Genomic DNA, 20,184 nt, shown 5'->3' with positions numbered 1-20,184 from the left:
ACCCACAGGTTGAGAACCGCTGCTATAAGGACTCCACAGGTCTGTCTACCAGCTGTCACCTCTCGTACTCACCCTCATGTGCTTTCCTGCTATAGGTAAGGCCCTCTCATGTTTCCTAGGCCAAGATTTTTCCCTAGACTTCACTCAAGCCCTCTCCTTCACCCTGTCCAAGGGTAAATCTTCCTGCAATAGCCATCTTACCACCACATCCACACATCTAAATCCTTCCCTTCAAGGCCTAGCTCAAGCCTAAACCCTCTCAAGCCCAATGTCAACACTACCTCTTCCATAAAGGCCCCTAATTCCCACAGATCAATTATTTTTGTACACTGGCTTCACTCAATCCCCTGGGGAATAAAAACTGAAAGTTCCTGAAAGCTGGGCCTCAACCATGCTTTGTTGGTACGAGGTATGGTCCAGGATTCAGCTATAGAAGTGACCTCTTACTGCTCTTGCACCCCCGTAGCACTTCAGAAGTACTACCTTTGCAGGATTTTGTACTGTTTATCCCAAATTTTAATTAAATATAATTGTATTTAAACTATAAACTCTTGAAAAAGAGGATCAGTATTTATGTCCTCAAGTATCCACAAGAACAGTGACGTGAACTGTCAGGCTGGCCAACTATCTGTTGAAGGTGGAGGTAAAGAAAACATTTTAGTACTCCTCAAATACATGATTCAAAAATATGATTTGAAAAAGCCTACCAACACCAGGAAAACTAATGTATATTTCAGAAACTCAGATGTTAACTTCTGCTTGACTTACGTGAACTAGCCAATATATAAAGGAAGAAATGACATATCCCCAAAGCAGAGGAAATATTATTAAAATAAAGCAGGTACATGGTGAATCCTGGCTATGGTCTCCCCACATGTCCCACTGCTTCAAATTCCCAGAATGGATCATACTCCCTTTGATTGCATGCTTTAAATGTACACTACAATCTCTAATGTACCACATTCTTCATCTGGGTCTTACTACTCACTATGAAAATACTTTCTATGATGGAAAGCATTACCTTAGGTCAAAGCCCTAGTTTAATGTCCCTCCTCTGTATTTTCCTAACACTTGGTAACATGATCCCTATCGAAGCACCTGTCAAAAATTAATTATTAATCTGCTTATCTAGGTCCCTATTGGTTTCTGGGAGGAGAGGGCATCATTGTAACTCCATCATCTTATATAATGTATAGCACTCAAGAAGTGTTCAATAAATGTTGAATGAATGAATGAGAAAAGGACTTTAATTTGTTCATCTGTAAAAATGAATCAGTTGATTTCCAAGGTCTCTTCCAGCTTCATATTCTACTGGAATGAAGAATCAATAAAATCAAGTGGTAGTTATGTATAACTAAGAGTTGCATCCATGTTTGGGATAGAATAATTTCTAAACCATATCATAAGTTGCCAATTTATAGAAGATTTTCTTTACACATCATTTTAATATTTAAGCGTAAAGACAGTAAATTACTATTATATTTATATTGCTTATTATGGTTGGAGAAATTTCTCTTCACAAAGCATTAAGTGCTCATAAACAATCCTAATTTAACACAAGGTAATATATAGTTTTACCTAGGTAGGTAAATAACTATAGATATTTCATAACTATGGGTAGGTGAATATTAAGAAAATATTTATACTGAGGCCTAACCAGTAGTAAATGGGTCATTACCCATGATAATACTCAACTCAGAATAAATTCATATTAAATACATATCAATAAGGTCCATCCAGTTTCAGGCCCAATTCCACTTTCAACCTCAGAGCTATTATTGAAAATAGTTATCTCTGCAATGAAAATGTAGAAAATTAGAGATTTGGCTTTGGAATTTGATTATTTTTATTAATTTTTCAAGGCAATAATATATAATATTTGGTAAATTATTTCAAATGAAAGTATTTTTGTGAAAACTTAGCTAACAAACAACTGGGAAGTTATACTCCTAACCTTGTACCAACAGGTAATTTGGCTATCCATACAAACTAAACTTTATATATTTATTTGGAAAGTTTTATTTGATTACAACAAAGTTAAAGTCATTAGGATACATTAATTGTACACATTAATGATTAAATTGCTTGATAATTAAATATAAACAATTGTACAAAATAATTATTCCAACTTTATTTTCTAGACAAAAGCAAAATATAAAATGCAATCCCCACTATTTTTTTTTAAACTAACAAGAAGTAAAATAGTTTACCCACAAGCAAATGTTACATTTTAATAAAAGCACCATATTTTCTATTATATTAGCAAATTACACAGAGGAGCAATTTAAAAAATGGATTCAAACTACTGGTTCCAACAGCCACGAACACTTATCGAAATCACTTGTGGAGGTTTTAAACATAGTTCAGTCTAGGCCTCATTCCTAGAGAATGGCGCAACAGGGGTCAGGACCCAGCTGTTTGTCAAAGGCTTTACAGGCAGCTCTGACTTTTCCTCCCGGTTAAGTCACTGAGTTTAAGTCGAGTGGAGCACTTTGGGTTTTTCGGCAATATTTTGGGGGAGTAAGGAGCTTTTCTTGCAGATTTATTAGCTGTAGTAAAGAACTTGGCCTCTGGCTTTTTGGGTTTCTGTCTTGGATCTTTCTTCCCCAGTGGAGTTTCTTTCCTTCTCTGCCTCTTTTGGATTCTTAGCTTCTTCCCTGGGCCTTTACCTGGGGTCTTCAGCTCTGCTGCTTGCAGAACTCTTTTTTGGAGACTTTTTCCCTGTAGCATGCTTCTGTATCTCTACATTTTCTTTGGCAGGAGTTTTTCCTATTGAAACCAGTAATGGAATTTCTTCTTCGGATTTGTTTTGCACTTTATTTTGGGTTTTTACTTTGCGAGTCTCTTTCTTCTCAGGCTTGGGGGTCCCTTCCTTCTGGGGTTCAGGGTCCTTCACTGGACAGCCATTAGTTTTAGATGCCGACTCCTCTGTAGTTAGGGCTAACGTAGCCTTTCTAGCCTTTTCTATTGGCTTTTTGTTTCTTTTCTTCTTCTTTTGCTTTTTATTATAGATTTTTTGTTTTTGCATTTTCTTTGCTTCTTTTTTGTTCTCACTAGGAGTGCACAGTCCTTTGGCTTTACCCTGACTGCTGACAAATGAAGAAAAGACCGGAAGGGCAACTGATCTCTCAGATTTTACATACAAGAGTTTCACACTCTCCCACTTCTCCAGCAATTTCTGTGACAGCCCTTCTGCGAAAATAACAATGTTTTCAGTGATGTGCTGAACCTGCATTCCAGTGTGAGCAATGCGTATAGTGCTGCAAGAACCACTTTTGGAGATGTTTAATACAGTTCCACCTATTGATACATTAATTTCTTTGGTAAGATTCTTGGCTTTGAGGTTTACAGGCACTGAAACTTTCTTTCTCTTATAGAAATGTCTCCCGAGGTGTGAGGGTAAAAGCCACCTGATTCTTTCATCAGTGAGAAAGAAGTCAAAACTACTCAGGAGGCGGAGCTTTGCCTCATAAGCTTTATACTGCTTTTTTAAAGTTTGGAAGGGGATAATCCGAGAAATGGTTTTAATTCCATTCTTGTTCAAAAGCTTCTTATAAAAACGTTCTGTCTTTTCAGGAGTTAAATTGGGTTCGTCCTTAGTAAATAAACAGAAATCTGCTAAATGTGACCGAATACTGTGAGGCAAGGACAATCTGACCCTCAGTTCTTTACTTGGAATTTTCCATAATACCACCATTAAAAAGAAATTTTCATTCTCATTCAAAAGCACTCCTTTTGCATTTTTCCTGGACCTGGAATGTGTCAACAAGGCTTCTACTGCTTTTCTGATCTGCCCTTTATCCAGCTGTTTCAGTGATGCAGGGGTCGCTGAGGTTGAGGCTGTGGTTGAAGTCAAGTCCTCCATTTCTCTCTAATCCCCACTATTTTAAAAAGAGGCAAAATAATTATCATGTTCTTTTCTTCTAACTTTGATAGCTTTGCTTTTTGCATTTTTAACTTACACTGTAGTTTTCCACGGTGTTGCACAGCATTTTGCATCATCAGCACTCAACAGTGTGTCAGATTAAAAGAAAACTGCTCTGGATCTTATTCTATAATTATGTGCAATTCCCTTGGTCTTAAACCTTTTAAGTGATGCCAAAGGATAAAATCAAAATATTAACAGCCTTTTCAACAAAACTCAAGGAAGGACTTGCCCAATGACTTGACAGAAGTTCAGCTACCCTATAAAAAAAAACCTTCTTTTGAGATTTACATGGAGTATGAGATCTTTAAAAATAAACCAAATAGGAAGCTTAAAAGGATTTCAATAAAAGTATCTTCTCTTCCATGCCTCTTTAAAAATGTCATTGTATTCTATAACAAGTATATATGATAAGTGTGGTAAGGTCAGAGAAGCGTTTCCTGCCCTTAAAGTTCCTGAAAATACGAGGTTGCTGTGACATAAAGCAAGTATCATTTCAAAATCAGATAAACTTAGAAAGATGAAACAAAACCATAATTCAGCGGTTGGATTAAGATGGATGTTAATGCAAACTTGTTTTTTATGTGCAAAATTACCCCTTTGTGTATTCTGTATAAGAAAACTGGGGCTTTTTCCTGACGTTGACTACACAAAGATTCCAGAAACAAGTGCTTTGCAAACATAGAACAAGAAGCTTCCCCGCGCCCAGTCCTACGTTCAAGGACCACAACGACCAACTTTATCCAGCACGGTAGTTCAGAAAAGTTAACGTCTTCAGAAAAAAAAGGACACGGGAGAAAACTCAGTCAATGAAAAGCTTCGAGAGAAAATTTGCCAAGCAATAGAGTGCTTGAATTCCAAAAGTTTCCTCAATTAATCACCCATGCCTACATCCCAGACTAGCCCCCACGTTTTGTACACTTTTACTTAGATGACAAAACTCTAAAAGGCTTGTAACTCAAAAGCAAAACCCCAAAAATTCAATAAATACCCCATAAATCCATGACCAAAGTAACTCCCTACCACATCAACCGCCCACGTCACACCCCATGCTTCAACAAGACAGGCACTCACCCGCCGCTCACCCGGAAAACAGACCTGGGGCATTTAAAATCTGGAGCGCCGTAGGCAAACTTACTTCTCGGGAAAGGCTCTTACGGCCACGTCAAAGCCCCCTTTGGATGATGCTGGGCGCTGCCATTTCCACAAGAAAGAGGACCTTGCCCCGGAGGCCCAATAGCCGGTAGTCTTAAGCGGAGCCAGAGCGTTTTGGAACCCTGGACCAGTCGGCTTCGCGCCTCCCCATACCTTTGTCCCAGCATGCAGCAAGTTGTCCGCATTCGTGGCCCACCGAAAGAGAGCGACCGAACCAAAGAGCTAAGCAAATGGACCCCATAATTCCCGCACCGCCTATCAGGCAGGGCCGAGGGCGGCCTCAGCCTGAGGGGCGGGACACAGCGGCTAGGGTAGACGACCGCGCCGGGGGCGGAGCGTCTGCAAGGCACGCGCTCGGTTACCCGGGCAACTGCAACTCACGCCTCGCGGCGGTGCAACCTGGCCAAGCCTACGCTGGGAAACTCAGTGTCCTAGCCTTGACCCGAGGCGGTTCGCGAAAGCATTCTTTAGCCCGCTACACGCCCTCAGTTCTCGAACCTCCGACCTGCGCCCCCGGCAGCGTGGCTTGGTGCACTAGCGGGCCCCAGATCCCATCCCCAGGGCCTACCTGCGTCCCCTCGGCGCCCCCTTCCGCTCCCCACTCCCAGCACTGCTACACGCGTAGCCTCCTCGGCAAGGCGGCGAGCAGAAGCGCCTTCCCCGTGGGCGCCTCCCCCTTAGCTGCCCCGAGCCCGCCTGCGCCCGCCTCCGAAGCCGCGAGCCAGGCTGGGCGCCGTCCGCAGCTGCCCGAGGCTGGGCGGCCGCTCACCCAGGCTGAGGCCCGGGCCCGCTAGTGAGCCCAAACGGCGTTGCATTTTATTTCCGTCGTGGTTTTGCATAGGCTAAAATTTTGTGGTTGGGTTAAACTCGGGACCTCCGCGAAGAGGACCCACTTGGGTGTTTTGTTTTGTTTTCTTTTCTTTCCAACATGGCAGCCTCCAGCCGCGCGCAGGTGTTAGACCTGTACCGGGCGATGCTGAGAGAGAGCAAGCATTTCAGCGCCTACAATTACAGGTGACCCGACGGGCGGCGAGGGCCGGGAAGTGCGGGAGGGCCGGGGCGCGGGCTGCCGGGAATGTCGCGGGGTGCGAGGAGCCCCTGTCCCGCGCCGGGGGCCTCGGAACAGTGGCGGAAAGGGATCACCACGGGTAAGTGTACAACTGCTGACTGACCAGCGTGGCCGCTGGAGCCTCGCGGGGCCGAACGGGGGGCGTCCCCCTTTTTGTCAGAGAAAAGAAATCTTGTGGTTTTCCCCCAGTTCGGATACCGTGGTTCGTATCCTGGGAGCATGGTTAGTGGTGTGCTTCTGCCGTAGCAAGGATGGACGTGCAAGTTGCTAGTGCCTAAGACCAGTTTCTTGCACATGTAGGACTTCCCGCAGAACTGGAAGAGTTTATGAAAGTGACCAGTAAGTAGCACATGTCCACAAGCTGAAGGCTCTCTCCGGCTACTCTTCTCATTTCCTAGGTGTCTTAACTGGCTTTTTTAATCGCGAAAATCAAATCCATTCTACTTGTGATAATTGGTGGCAGCTGGAGTGAGGGGCCTGGAAGGAGGAGATACGACGAGTAAAGGAATAAAGGTTTAAAGGTTTAAAAAGAAGTGCAGGAGCTGAAACGTTTGTCGCGGCCTCATCAGTTGTGGATCCAGCTTTTATGATCTTAGCAGCAGAGTGAGAATCTAGAACTTACATCCATTCTGTAGCGCCCAACTCTTTCCATGCCTGCCCTGTTCTCCTATTTGCTTTTGATCCCCTTATTCTTACTCTTTACTCTCTTTATCTTTTATGCACTTAGGAGCTTCAGCTTTATATTGCACTTCCTTATAACTTCTGACCCATTGCTGCAGTATGTATCTTAAGGACTTTTCTCTTTGCATCCTTTTAGATTTGATGTCTTCTAGTAATTACCTGATCCTCTCTGCGTTTGAAATATATTCCCAAAGCAAGACTCTGATAAGACCAGCTCATTATATACAGCAGGTCTCAATTTTGGTTATTAGCCAGACTATGGATTTGATTTCCTAAGAGCAAAACCTACCCCTAGGACAGACTTACTTAGGTAGTGCCCCCACCCCCTTCTGTTTGAGCTGGCTGGCCCTGTGATAGGTAGACCAGTACAACTTGACTATCCAATGGACCACTAAACCTCTCAAACAATGACTTTAATTTTTAAATACCTGCATAGAAAGGGAACTAACTCATCCTGTAAATTTTCAAACAATATCTAAGTCACACTCATAAGGTTATATTCACCTGGTTAAGTAGTTAAAAGAAACATTTCTTGGGAGTACATTGTTTTGGCTTTAGAAAGTAGTGTTTGTAAAATAGTAGTAAAATTAACCAAGTCTGGGGAAGGAATCCACAAAATATACAAGTGAATGAGTGGAAATCAATCTTTTTTACCTGTTTGAAGGAAGATCCTTTGTCATTTAAATTTTCTAAGAATCAACCAGAACTGGGAATCAGCACACTGAAGAGACAGCAGCAGGGCAGATTGGGAAGCACATGGTAGAAAAGTCAAGTGGGAGCTCTCAGAGTATAGACCCTTGGACAAGTCTCACTCAACCTAAGTAATTCAGTTTTCTTGCTTGTAAAATTAGCCTGTTGGACTAGGTAATTTCTAGGGAACCTTCCATTTGTAAAATTCCATTTGGAAATGACTTATGAGCCAGATGGTGAAATTTATATAAGGCAAAGTTTTTTCAAGTGAATAAATGCCAAGTCAATGGGTGAATTGCAGAAAGTCACTCAAGTCTGTACCTGGTACACAGAAAATTGAAAATGAGTTTCAGTATGAGGTACTGTAAGGTAATACACGTTTAGAAAATAATTGTTCAAGTAATGCTATCTGGCAATCATTTTATACTGTTTTCCCAAAATCATTAACATAAAACTTGAGAGTTCCATTAGTATTATCTCCTAAGACAGTGGTCAGGAAACCGCAGTTCTAGAGTCACATGAGGCTCTTTGGCTCCTTGAGTGTGGCTGTTCCACAAAATACCATATGCGGGCGCTACCTCGATAAGGAATGTACCTACCTATATAGTTTAAGTTAAAAAATTTTGGCTCTCAAAAGAAATTTCAATCGTTGTACTGTTGATATTTGGCTCTGTTGACTAATGAGTTTGCTGACCACTGTCCTAAGATAATATGCCTACTTGCTATAAAACATGTTCTTCTTTTGTATTAATGCTCTATGTTTTGTGGCTTTTGAAGACAGTCTCCCTCCCTCCCAGTACTCTTTTCTGTTTGGAATGCCTTTTAAACACCCTTGTCTTGAGTTTCTCCTCTTCCTTTTGAGATTTAGTTCAGCCATGACCTTGGGACAAATATTTTCCTGATTCTTCTCATTCCACACCCCCAACCCAATCTAAATTAGTTCTGTTCTTATGTATTCTTTTACTTTAATTCTTCCAAAACACTCACCTGAAGGCTACTTTGCTCAATGCCATACCAGACCCTAGAGATAGAAAGATGAGAGAGCATTGGACTCAGCAAGGGACCTGCCATCAATGGCTTCTTTAACAACCTCTGTGGGACACTCTTATAGAAATCAATTTTCACAAACTATGGTAAATGCTCTAACAGGCATGCACAGGGTGTAGAATCAAGAACGCTTCCCAGAAGATGACAGTGGATCAAAGGCATGAAGTAGCATAGTATGCTCAAATAATAACAAACAGTAGAATACTGCTAAAGAGTACATACAGTGTGACTCAAGGGGTGATAGAAGACAAGACGGAGGTTGGAAAGGGTCATGTAGTCGAGGGGTGAGGGCCATGCTAAGGAACCTGGATTTTACTCTTAGTTAACACAGTCAAGAAAGAGCTGTAAGAAAGAACTGTGGGCCGTAAAGTGATGTGGCCAAATTTGTACTTTTGGTAGATCACTCCAGCAGCAATAAAGAGGATTGTTAGATATGATGATACCAAATGGGGTTGGTTACAATAGTGCCAAGGAAAGATTAGAGACCTAATGAGGTCAGAAATATTGGAAGATAGAGAAAACAGATAAGTTTGATTAATTAGAAAGTAAAATTGTTGGGACTGGAATGATTGGATTCAAGAAAATCCAAGCGGAATCTAGAATGATGTTTAGATTACCAGTTAAGCTGGGGCACAGAGAAGTTAATTATAAAAGTCCTGCCATTAACTGACTTAAGAAATACAGAAATAGCTGGTCTTGTGGAGAAAAGACTTTTGATTTTATTTTGAGGGCATCTTGAGTGAAATGTCACCTGGGATGCCCAGCAGCGGTAGTTATTCACAGGAGTCTAGAGCTCAGGGAATCAGGGCTAGAGTTGTCATCAAACTGACTTGCTTTATGACCCTGGGCGAGTCACTACACTTCTCTATTTTGCAGTTTCATAATCTGTAAAGCAGAGGTATTTATTTATCTCTTGAAGTGGTGAGACTTAAATAAGTTAGTTTGTGACAGATGCAAAAAGTGGAATTTTATAAGTAGACTTAAAATCTTGTTAGATAAAATTTCCAGGAAGAGTATTTAGGGCAGTGGTTCCCAGTCAGGGCACTTTTATTTGACATTGCCTGGAGGCGTTTTTGATTGTCTCAGCTTTGGTATGAGGATACTTCTGTCATCTAGTGGCCAGGGAGGCTCATAAGCACAGGACAGTCCTAAGAACAAAGAATTATCTGACCCAAAATGTCAATATTGCAAGATTGAGAAATTCTAGTTTATGGTGAGATGAGCGAATTTAGGGTGCTCTTCTAGAGAACATCAAATTTTAAGGGGTTGACCAAAGAAAAGCCCCTAATGGAGACCAAGAAGACACAGTCTTAAGAATGTGGTCCTCAGAATTATTGATCTTGTTACTAGCAGTGTCAGCTCTTGGCCCTTGAGTTCGTCAAAGAAAAAATCTGGATCCAAGAACTCGAGCACAAGAGGAAATTAATTAAGCATGCAAACCAAAAGTACACCTAAAGAGAAGATTCAAGCAGGCTGCTCAGAGAGTGGCCTTGGTGTTTTAGAAAGGAAGTCACTGATGCAGAAAAAGTGGGCCAGCTGGGCTGTGTGAACTCAGGAAACAGGTTACAGAGGCAAAAGAAAGGCCTGTGGAAACAGGTTCAAGGGTTTAGCTTTGGATGAGCTGGTGTTGCCTGCTGCTCCCCCGGTTACAAGTCTCATAGGGACCCTTAGATCTTAGGAGAAAGAAAGCAAAGAGACGTGCCTCAAGAAAGAAGGCATACTCTAGAGTGGTGTTTTCAACTGCCAGTTAGCCATAAATGCCATGCCATTCCACAAAAGAGTTAACTACCGTGATGTTGGGTCCACAAAAGAGTTATGATGATCAGGGTGGTTAACTCTTTTATGGACAGGCACAAAATTTCTGGTGGACCGGCACCAGCCTGTGGACTGGCAGTTGAAAAACACTGCTCTAGAGAGAAAGCATGTGCTTGGTCCTTTGTCTTAAGTGTTTTTATCTGTTTTCTAAATGCAGCAATTTTAGGGGAGATTTCAGGAGGATTTCAATATAATATTCATCTGTTCTCCAGGTATGTCCTTTAATATGCTGATTCATCAAAGTGAGCATATAGGGTCAGGGTCCTGATCTCTACTGATTGGTTGGCACTAGGATAGGGATCATGGGTCGTTGCATCTGGTGCTGATGTCAGCCATGGCATCCCTTCTGGTTTTGCTGCTTATTTTGGGCCCAGAGCTGAAAAACAACTGAGGCCTCAATGTTATCTCTAGTTTGACCAAAATTCTGTATCTGCAGTCAACAGACCAGAGGCTTTATTCCTAAGATTTTTTGATGCTGATTAGACCCTCATTGTCCTGAGGTCTTAATGCTTAAGAGAGTGGTCCTATGAGGGGGAAGGAGGCAGGTGAATCAGAGTGCTGGGCAAGGCCAGATTAAATTTGCAATCTCTCTCAGCTTCTCCATTCCACTTACCCAGGGATTTTCCTAGCTTCTTACTATCCTGCCTCTGTCTCAAAATCCTTTTACATTGTTATATGTTACTGGATGCTCCAAAAAGTTTATGTAAGGCATAATTATCAATACTTATCATATCAGAAATTAAAACTAAAAGATTTTAAAACACCTATTTTTAAATTAATCAACTCATTACATATTAACATAAATAACTTTTTTATGAAGAATGATCATTTTTCTTCCCCACTAAAAAACATCAGACAAGAGTGACATTGACATATTTGCAAATGGTGTTAAAGAAACATTATACCAATATTTTCTCAGTCATATTTATACAGATACCCTTAAAATAACACTGTTGGCCCTGGCCGGTTGGCTCAGCAGTAGAGCGTCGGCCTGGCGTGCGGGGGACCCGGGTTCGATTCCCGGCCAGGGCACATAAGGAGAAGTGCCCATTTGCTTCTCCACCCCCACCCCCCTCCTTCCTCTCTGTCTCTCTCTTCCCCTCCCGTAGCCAAGGCTCCATTGGAGCAAAGATGGCCCGGGCACTGGGGATGGCTCCTTGGCCTCTGCCCCAGGCGCTAAAGTGGCTCTGGTCGCGGCAGGGCGACCCCCCAGAGGGGCAGAGCATCACTCCCTGGTGGGCAGAGCATCGCCCCTGGTGGGCGTGCCAGGTGGATCCCGGTCGGGCGCACGCGGGAGTCTGTCTGACTGTCTCTCCCCATTTCCAGCTTCAGAAAAATACAAAAAAAAAAAATAATAACACTGTTAATTTTCTAACTGAAATTTCCATTTCAGTTTTAACTTCATATATTCTCATTTACAATCCTAAAATACTTAAATATATTCCTTTTTTTTATTATTGAATTTTTTTTTTTTTTTTTTTTTCATTTTTCTGAAGCTGGAAACAGGGAGAGACAGTCAGACAGACTCCCGCATGCGCCCGACCGGGATCCACCCGGCACGCCCACCAGGGGCGATGCTCTGCCCCCCAGGGGGCGATGCTCTGCCCATCCTGGGCGTTGCCATATTGCGACCAGAGCCACTCTAGCGCCTGAGGCAGAGGCCACAGAGCCATGCCCAGCGCCCGGGACATCTTTGCTCCAATGGAGCCTTGGCTGCGGGAGGGGAAGAGAGAGACAGAGAGGAAAGCGCGGCGGAGGGGTGGAGAAGCAAATGGGCGCTTCTCCTATGTGCCCTGGCCGGGAATTGAACCCGGGTCCTCCGCACGCTAGGCCGACGCTCTACCGCTGAGCCAACCGGCCAGGGCCTATTATTGAATTTTTTAATTGATTTTTTTTTTTTGTAATGAGACAGAGGAAGGAGGAGAGAAGGGAGAAGTGAGGGAAGCATTCATTTGTTGTTCCACTTAGTCGTGCGTTTATTGGTCCCTTCCATGTGTCATAATTTAGGATTAAACCCAGAACTTGTCATTTTGGGATGACACGCTAACCAACTGAGCTAACCAGCCAGAGAAGGGGTCAGGAACCTATGGCTCGTGAGCCAGATATGGCTCTTTTGATGGCTGCATCTGGCTCACAGACAGATCTTTAAAAAAAAATAATAACGTTAAAAATATAAAACATTCTCATGTATTACAATCCATTCATTTCCTACCGCTCATGTTCATGGTTGCGGGTGGCTGGAGCCAATCACAGCTGTCCTCTGGTACAACACCAAATTTTTATTGGATAATGCATAACATACACGGGTGGTTGTATGGCTCTCACAGAATTATATTTTAAAATATGTGGCGTTCATGGCTCTCTTAGCCAAAAAGGTTCCTGACCCCTGAGCCAGAGCCTTAAATATATTCTTCATTTTAATAAATGGAACTCCAACCTCCCCATTGGTAAAGTCTTCAATTCATTATTAAATAAAACCTGTCTTTAACCAGAAGTTGCAGATATGTGGAAAATTTCATCCTTTTGTTCTTTTTCGTCTTTTATCCCTTGACTCAATTTAGAGCTACACCGACGTATCACCTGAGACAGCTATCCAACAAATGAGCATAAAATGTTGCTTTTTACTTCACAGTATTGTAAACAAGATTATTTGTCTTTTTTTCCTCAGTAAAATATTTTCCCTTTTGTTACCTCTTGAAATGCATACATACAGTATGAGGAATTGAAAGAACTATAAAATTGTGTTAGAAGCAGCCAAATATGAGTTTTGTTCACCATAAAATGTTGAACAGATCATACCTTTTTGTGAAAATCACTTTAACGTTTTTATTATAGGCTTTGCAAGAACACAAAGAAGAAAGAGGGAACAAAATAAAGGAAAAGACTACTGTTACTTTTCTAACTTCTTCTCAAATTGTGTCTTAAAATTTTCCAGAATTTATTCTATTGAGCTAATATATAGCCTGTGGCACTTTTTAGCACTTTGACTACCTGATTTCTTTCTTCTACAAAGCCCCACAACTAGAAGCAATTTATTTGTATTAAAAAAAAAGCAGGTTCTTAGACTTGAAAAATAGATTATCATCATTAAATATGCATAAATGTCAAAAAAATTCTCATGGTTACTAACTTTCATCATTTTGAGTGATAATGGTTTTGAAAAATGAGATAAAATTGTATTGTTAACTTAGAGGAGAAAACATTTAATATATTCAGCATATCTTAATTTGTGGAAGAAAATAACAATTTTTACTCTTGACAATAGAGCAAAATGTTAAAAATTATCAGATCTGTGTGTCATTGCTGATTTATAAGTTAAGTTTCTATGGGTTTTCAAATTATACTTGTTGTATTTATACTTCACCCTGGCCCCTAAAGCATTTTAAAAACTTATAAGAATACATACAATAAAATAAAGTAATTGTAATATATTCAAATATAATAAATGAGAGAATCAGAGCAAAGAAAAAATAAAGGCAGAGTAAGTATAAGAAAGTGGAGGCCCTGGCAGGTGGCTCAGTGGATAGAGTGTCCACCCAGCATATAGACATCCCAGGGTCAATTCCTGGTTTCAAAGGAAGACACAATTGGTGCTTCCGGTTCATGAAGCATAATGGACTAAGTATGCATACATATACCAGACTTGTCCAAAAGATGCCTGAAAGCTATGAGCAGAAGGTCCTTGAATTTTGTTGTTTTGTCATCAGTTTGACTTGGGATATGGACAAATTCCCCCTTTAATTTGATGTCCCAAATAACAGAACTGCTGATAAGAAGGGGGTGAAAACTATAACTATAAAGACAAGTGGACATGAAAAGAGCCATTACACAGTTCTAGCTTGTTGTGCTAGTAGAACCAAGCTGCCTCCTATGCTGATTTTCAAACACAAAACAATGCAAAAATAAGACATTCCTCAAGGAATGATTGTCCACGTTCATTACAAGGCTTGGATGGATCAGGATGGGATGCAGAACTACTTTGAGAAAGTTTGGGGAAGGAGATCAGGTGGGGTGGGCTCTTACACAAACCTGCCCTATTGGTGCTTGATCAGTTCAGGACAAACATAACAAAAAACACAAAGAAGACTGCTGCAGAGCAGAAAGCAAAACTTGCCGTCATACCTGGAGGCTTGACATCCCAGCTCCAACCACTTGATGTTAGCATTAACAAACCCTTCAAAGCTGCCATGAGAAATGAATGAAACCAACGGATGAAGTTTTCTGGGGACAATTTGACACCAGCAGGAAGAGTGAAGAAACTAACTATAGGAGTAGTTTGTACCTGGGTGAAAAGATCCTGGGATAATATCAAGATTGAGATTGTTGTCAAGTCATTTAAGAAGTATTGCATTTCAAATGCCATAGATGGAACTGAGGACGAGGCAATAAATAAAGACAGGGATTTGTCATCAGACACAGATGAGGACAAGCTAATGGATGGGAGTTTTGACAGTGATGAGGAGTTATATGAATTTTATGATGAATAAAACTCGAGTTCAATAACTTTATGTGATACATTTTTTTTTTCAAATTTCGGGCCCCAAAATTAAGATGCTTCTTATACATGGGGAAATACAGTAATAAAGGCCATATATAACAAACCGACAGGCAACATCATACTCAATAGCAAAAACTACAAGTATTTTATAGAAAGGCCACTGCATCTGAATGCGTCTGGCCTATGTGCAGCTGAAAGCAGAGGCAAGACCCTGCTCATCCGACGGTGACCTGGCAAGGTAGGGTCACCAAAACAACTTGGAGGCTGTTCATGGTATTGACACCAGAGCAGGACAGCATACACAGTGCAACCACAGACTCAACATGTTCTGATATGCTTGTAGGATAGAGCATCATGTAGTTTTAGATCTGAGGTTATTACCTCCACCCCCCAGCACAATGCCCTTTTGTTTAAGCATATAAAATAGATGGGTTTTCCAGGCTTCGAGGCCATTGTGTCTCCACCCAAGCAGTGTTCCACCTGGTCCAAACTCTATCTATGTCTTTGTGTTTTCATTAATCTCCATTGCCCCCACTCAGGTCTACACTTCCCCATGCAGGCCACAACAGTATTTCCCTTAAGATCAGGAACTAAACAGGGATGTCTGCTACTCTTATTTAACATCATACTAGGAGTCTTAGCCACAACAATCAGACAAGAAGAAGAAATAAAAGGCATTCAAATTGGACAGGAAGAAATAAAACATTATTTGCAGGTGTCATGATAGTGTATATAAAGAACCCTAAAGATCTCACCAAAATGTACTAGAACTAATAAATGAATTCAGTAAAGTAGCAGGATACAAAGTAAATATTCAGAAATCAGTTGCATTTTTATACTCCAATAATGATCTATCAGAAAAGGAAACCAAAAAAACAATGCCATTCACAATTGCTTCAAAAAGAATAAAATTGCTAGGAATAAATTTAACCAAGGAGATGAAAGACTTGTACACAGAACATTATAAGACACTGAACAAAGAAATTGAAGAAGATATAAACAAGTGCAAGCGTATACAATATTCATGGATTGGAAGAAGTAACAAAATGTCTGTATTACTCAAGGCAAACTATAGATTTAACACAATTCCTATCAGGTGGTGTATTTTGCAGAACTAAACAAATCCAGTAATTTATAGGAAACCACAGAAGTCCCCAAATAGCCACAGCAATCTTGAGAAAGAAGAACGAAGTTGGGGCAATCACAGTACCTGCTATCAAACTAGACTACAAGGTAATAATAACCAAAACAATGGTACTGGTACAAAAAGAGACATGCAAGTCAGTTGAACAGAATAGAGGCCAGAACTCAACCATACCTATATGGTCAATTAATATTTGACAAAGGAGGCAAGAACATACAAACAAAGGAGACTGAAGACAGTCTATTCAGTAAATGGTGTGGAGGAAATTGAACAGATATTGTACAATAAAATGAAACAACCAGCTTCTTACACCATTCTCAAAATAGACTGAACACTTAAATATTAGGTATGAAACAAAAAATATCTTAGCAGAAAACATAGTAAGATTTTGGACATTTCCTGTAGCAATATTTTTTCTGAAATATTTCCTCAGGCAAGAGAAATGAGAAAGAAAATGGGATTACATCAAACTAAAAAGTTTTTGCATAGCAAAGGAACCCATAAAAAAAAAAGTTAACTCACTGAATAGGAGAACATACACCCCTATTCACTGATAAGGTATTAATATCCAAAGTTTATATAAAAAGTAAAACTTAACACCAAGAAAACAATCCAATTAAAAAATGGGCAAAGGACCTGAATAGACACTTTTCTAAAGAAGGCATACAGATGTCTAACAAACATCAAAAAGGACACAACATCACTAATCATCAGAGAAATGCAAATTAGAACCACAATAAGATACCACTTCATACCTGTCAGAATGGTTATCAATAAATCAACAAACAACAAGTGATGTGGATGTGAAGAAAAGGGAACCCTTGTTTGTGCATTGTTTGTTGGAATGCAGATTGGTACAGCCACTATGGAAAGCAGTATGATGTTATCTGAGAAAATTAAAAATGGAACTGCTTCTTGACCAAGCAATCCCACTTCTGGGAATATATCCTAAGAATCCCAAAACACTAATTCAGAAGAACATATGCACCCTTTTATGTTCATTGCACTGTTTTTTACAATAGTCAAGATCTGAACACAACCCAAGTGCCCATCAGTAGATGAGTGGATAAGAAAGCTGTGGTACAATTTCACAATGGAATACTACATAGTCATAAAAAAGAAGGAAATATTACCCTTTGCAACAGCATGGATGGACCTGGAGAGCATTATGCTAAGTGAAATAAGCCAGTCAGAGAAAAATAAATACCATATGATTTCACTTACTTGTGGAATCTAATAAACTAACAAGTGAAATAGACACAGACTCATACATATAGAGCAGGCTGACATCTATGGGGGGTGGGACAAGGGATGGAGCAAAAGACAAAAAGAGGGAAACTTGTGGACACAGACAACTGTGGTGATTGCAGGGGGGCAGAAGGTGGAGGAGGGTATGGGGGACATAAATGGACGAGGATTGATGTGGGCAGAGTGAACACAATGCAGTGTACAGAGATGCCTTGTGTAATGGGCATCTGCAATCTGTATAATTACGTTAACTAGTGTCACCCTAATAAATTCAATTAAAAAAAATTGCTATAATCAGCATCATATAAAATTGCCTCTTAATGACTCACATCAGAAGCCATACGCATCCTTTGTTGTGGATAAGTGATATCCTATGTCCTCTGTGACCCTTTTCTTGACACCGAGTCCTATCTGTCAAAAGAATATCACATATTAGATTTTTTCTTGTCTTAGCATTTATTTTCTTAATTCACTGGTGCCTAGCTGATTTAGAAAAATTCTAACCTTCAGAAACCAAATTAAGTAATAAAACTAGAGAAGTTAACCAAGCTGAATTTCTAGGTTTAGCAAGATTCAGCTAAATAAAGATGGGTTCTCCTGGCTTTTGCCTGGATTAGTAATATGAATGCCTTGAACAGGGTTTCTTCAGCTGGTCTCTACCACCCCTGTTGTAAGAAGCAGATTTAAAATGGCCAGTTGTGATATAATAATATATTTTTGTAATACTATATCTTCATGATACCTTGATTGTCTGTGTGGCTTCATAACCACTCATTATTGGAGTTCTACTTGAAAGTATAATTTTTTTAACTCAGGATATTTTGAGATTTAAGAAAAACAGCTCACAGAAATGATCTTTTATGATAAATAAAACAACAAAAGTCTTAGTAACTTGATGCTACTTCCTCTGTCCTCTGTACTCAAAGCACTGCGTATGTACTGCTGCTATAATTCATAATGTGTCCCAAAACCAGAAGCTTTGTAGAGCCTTGGCCTGTTTCCATTTCAGTCTTTACTACTTAACACAGTATCTGGTGGCTGAAAATATGAGTGGATGGATGAACAGATAAACGAACAAATGAGTTTCTTTTAAGTAGTAAGTACGTCTCACAAAAGTATTTCTCTACATTTCAGGGATATCAGATATAAAACAGAAAGTATATTTTAAAATAATAGTGGGCTGCCTGACCAGGCGGTGGCGCAGTGGATAGAACGTTGGACTGGTATCCGGAAGACCCAGGTTCGAGACCCTGAGGTCGCCAGCTTGAGCACGGGCTCATCTGGTTTGAGCAAAAGCTCACCAGCTTGAACCCAAGGTCGCTGGCTCCAGCAAGGGGTTACTCAGTCTGCTGAAGGCCCACGGTCAAGGCACCTATGAGAAAGCAATCAATGAACAATTAAGGTGTTGCAATGCGCAACAAAAAACTAATGATTGATGCTTCTCATCTCTCTGTTCCTGTCTGTATGTCCCTGTCTATCCCTCTCTCTGACTCTCTCTGTAAAAAAAATAATAATAATAATAGTGGGCCCTGGCCCGTTGGCTCAGTGGTAGAGCGTCGGCCTGGCTTGCAGAAGTCCCGGGTTGGATTCCCGGCCAGGGCACACAGTTTGAGAAGCGCCCATCTGCTTCTCCACCCCTCCCCCTCTCCTTCCTCTGTCTCTTCCCCTCCAGTAGCCGAGGCTCCATTGGAGCAAAGATGGCCCGGGCACTGGGGATGGCTCCTTGGCCTCTGCCCCAGGCACTAGAGTGGCTCTGGTCACAACAGAGCGAGGCCCCGGAGGGAGGGGCAGAGCATCGCCCCCTGGTGGGCAGAGCGTTGCCTCCTGGTGGGCGTGCCGGGTGGATCCCTGTCGGGCACATGCGGGAGTCTGTCTGACTGTCTCTCCCCGTTTCCGGCTTCAGAAAAATACAAAAAATAAAAAAAAAATAGTGAACAATCCCCCAAAACTAATACTTCAAATATTAAGCAGTAGTAAATTTTGTTTTCTTAAATAAGAATGAGATTTGTTTTTGAGAGGTGTGGTGGTTAACATTATAGAAAATATATGTTACAGGCTGTTTTAAGAAATATAGCTTTAAATTAGAATCAAATTAGTGATGGCCCTTCTTTAATCAAGTAAGTGGTTAGAGTGGAGGAGTGAGGAACAAACCGGGACAGGAGCCGCAGAATGCCAGCCTGATAGACCCAGTTCTGCGTCCACATCCACGGGTCAGTGTTTTCTCAGACGGCCACCCACAGTCCCGAGCAATTCCTAGACCACTGTAGGGAAGGAAAAACGTTTATTCTGCCCTTTTATGTTCCTTGCCTAGAGCCCTTGAATGAAACCATCAAATGATCAACAGGAGAAATGCATATGAATTTTATTTCATGTTAATATTTTTATATGGCTGGGTATTGGCGGCTTCACATAGGAGTGAAAACCCCAAAGATAAAGTTAGCCTTGGGAACATATATATCATTTTAACAAAGGACAATAAACTGAGAAGTGACTAGCAAAGGAAGGAGATTTGGGTGTACTGGCAGAATATTGTGGGGAAATTGACTAGGAAATATAGGGAGAAATTAATGAAAGGTAACGGTTATTTTAGTATGGTTTGTTTAGCAGACTCATCTCAGCATAGAATCCCCGTCTCTTGTAATAAGAATGTCCCCTTCTCGGAACTGAAGGTCACCTTTGTCACAGGAAACTTACGACCTATTTTTAGGCAGAAAGGAGGGCAGAGAGCCCTTGCAGCATCTGTTGTTCCTCAGTTGCCCTCAGTTCAAAATACCAGATGCCAAATTGGCATATTCGGGGGTGGAATATTCTGATCCCCTTCATTACCATGATCTGACTTTGGACTTGGCTGTGGGTTCCGGTTCCGTATGGTAGGGAGCCTTTGGGGAGAGAGGTGCAACTGTATTGAAAAT

General features: G+C 41.0%; 3 protein-coding genes across 15 annotated transcripts in view; 1 reads left to right on the top strand and 2 right to left on the bottom strand.

Annotated features, from left to right (window-relative positions):
* The window catches only part of FARS2 (phenylalanyl-tRNA synthetase 2, mitochondrial), a 659,092-nt gene extending 653,356 nt beyond the window's left edge, over positions 1 to 5,736 (bottom strand). For 3 of the 9 annotated variants that reach the window (XM_066376958.1, XM_066376960.1, XM_066376959.1), the window contains exon 1: positions 5,234 to 5,369. In XM_066376958.1, coding sequence (XP_066233055.1) covers positions 5,234 to 5,321 — 88 coding nt within the window. In that variant the 5' untranslated portion in view covers positions 5,322 to 5,369. The other 6 variants (XM_066376962.1, XM_066376965.1, XM_066376961.1 and 3 more) reach the window with 4 other exon arrangements.
* On the bottom strand, positions 1,900 to 5,113 carry LOC136400388 (ribosomal L1 domain-containing protein 1-like). The gene is given in 3 exon segments (XM_066376967.1): positions 1,900 to 2,695; positions 2,697 to 3,881; positions 5,000 to 5,113. Coding segments are annotated over 2 exon segments (1,434 nt in total). The 5' UTR covers positions 3,866 to 3,881; positions 5,000 to 5,113; the 3' UTR covers positions 1,900 to 2,430.
* A 29-nt stretch (positions 5,737 to 5,765) lies between the features above and the next one.
* Positions 5,766 to 20,184, top strand: part of LYRM4 (LYR motif containing 4) — a 148,396-nt gene continuing 133,977 nt past the window's right edge. For 2 of the 5 annotated variants that reach the window (XR_010750299.1, XR_010750298.1), the window contains exon 1: positions 5,766 to 6,094. Coding sequence is in view for 3 of the 5 variants with exons in the window: in XM_066376970.1 (XP_066233067.1) it covers positions 6,009 to 6,094 (86 nt within the window). In the remaining 2 variants the exon portion in view is untranslated. The remainder of the gene's footprint in view (positions 6,095 to 20,184) is intronic. The other 3 variants (XM_066376970.1, XM_066376971.1, XM_066376968.1) reach the window with 3 other exon arrangements.

This window comes from Saccopteryx leptura, chromosome 3, assembly GCF_036850995.1.
Source record: "Saccopteryx leptura isolate mSacLep1 chromosome 3, mSacLep1_pri_phased_curated, whole genome shotgun sequence".
Classification (NCBI taxonomy): domain Eukaryota; kingdom Metazoa; phylum Chordata; class Mammalia; order Chiroptera; family Emballonuridae; genus Saccopteryx; species Saccopteryx leptura.
This window is presented reverse-complemented; position numbering and strand designations above follow the sequence as displayed.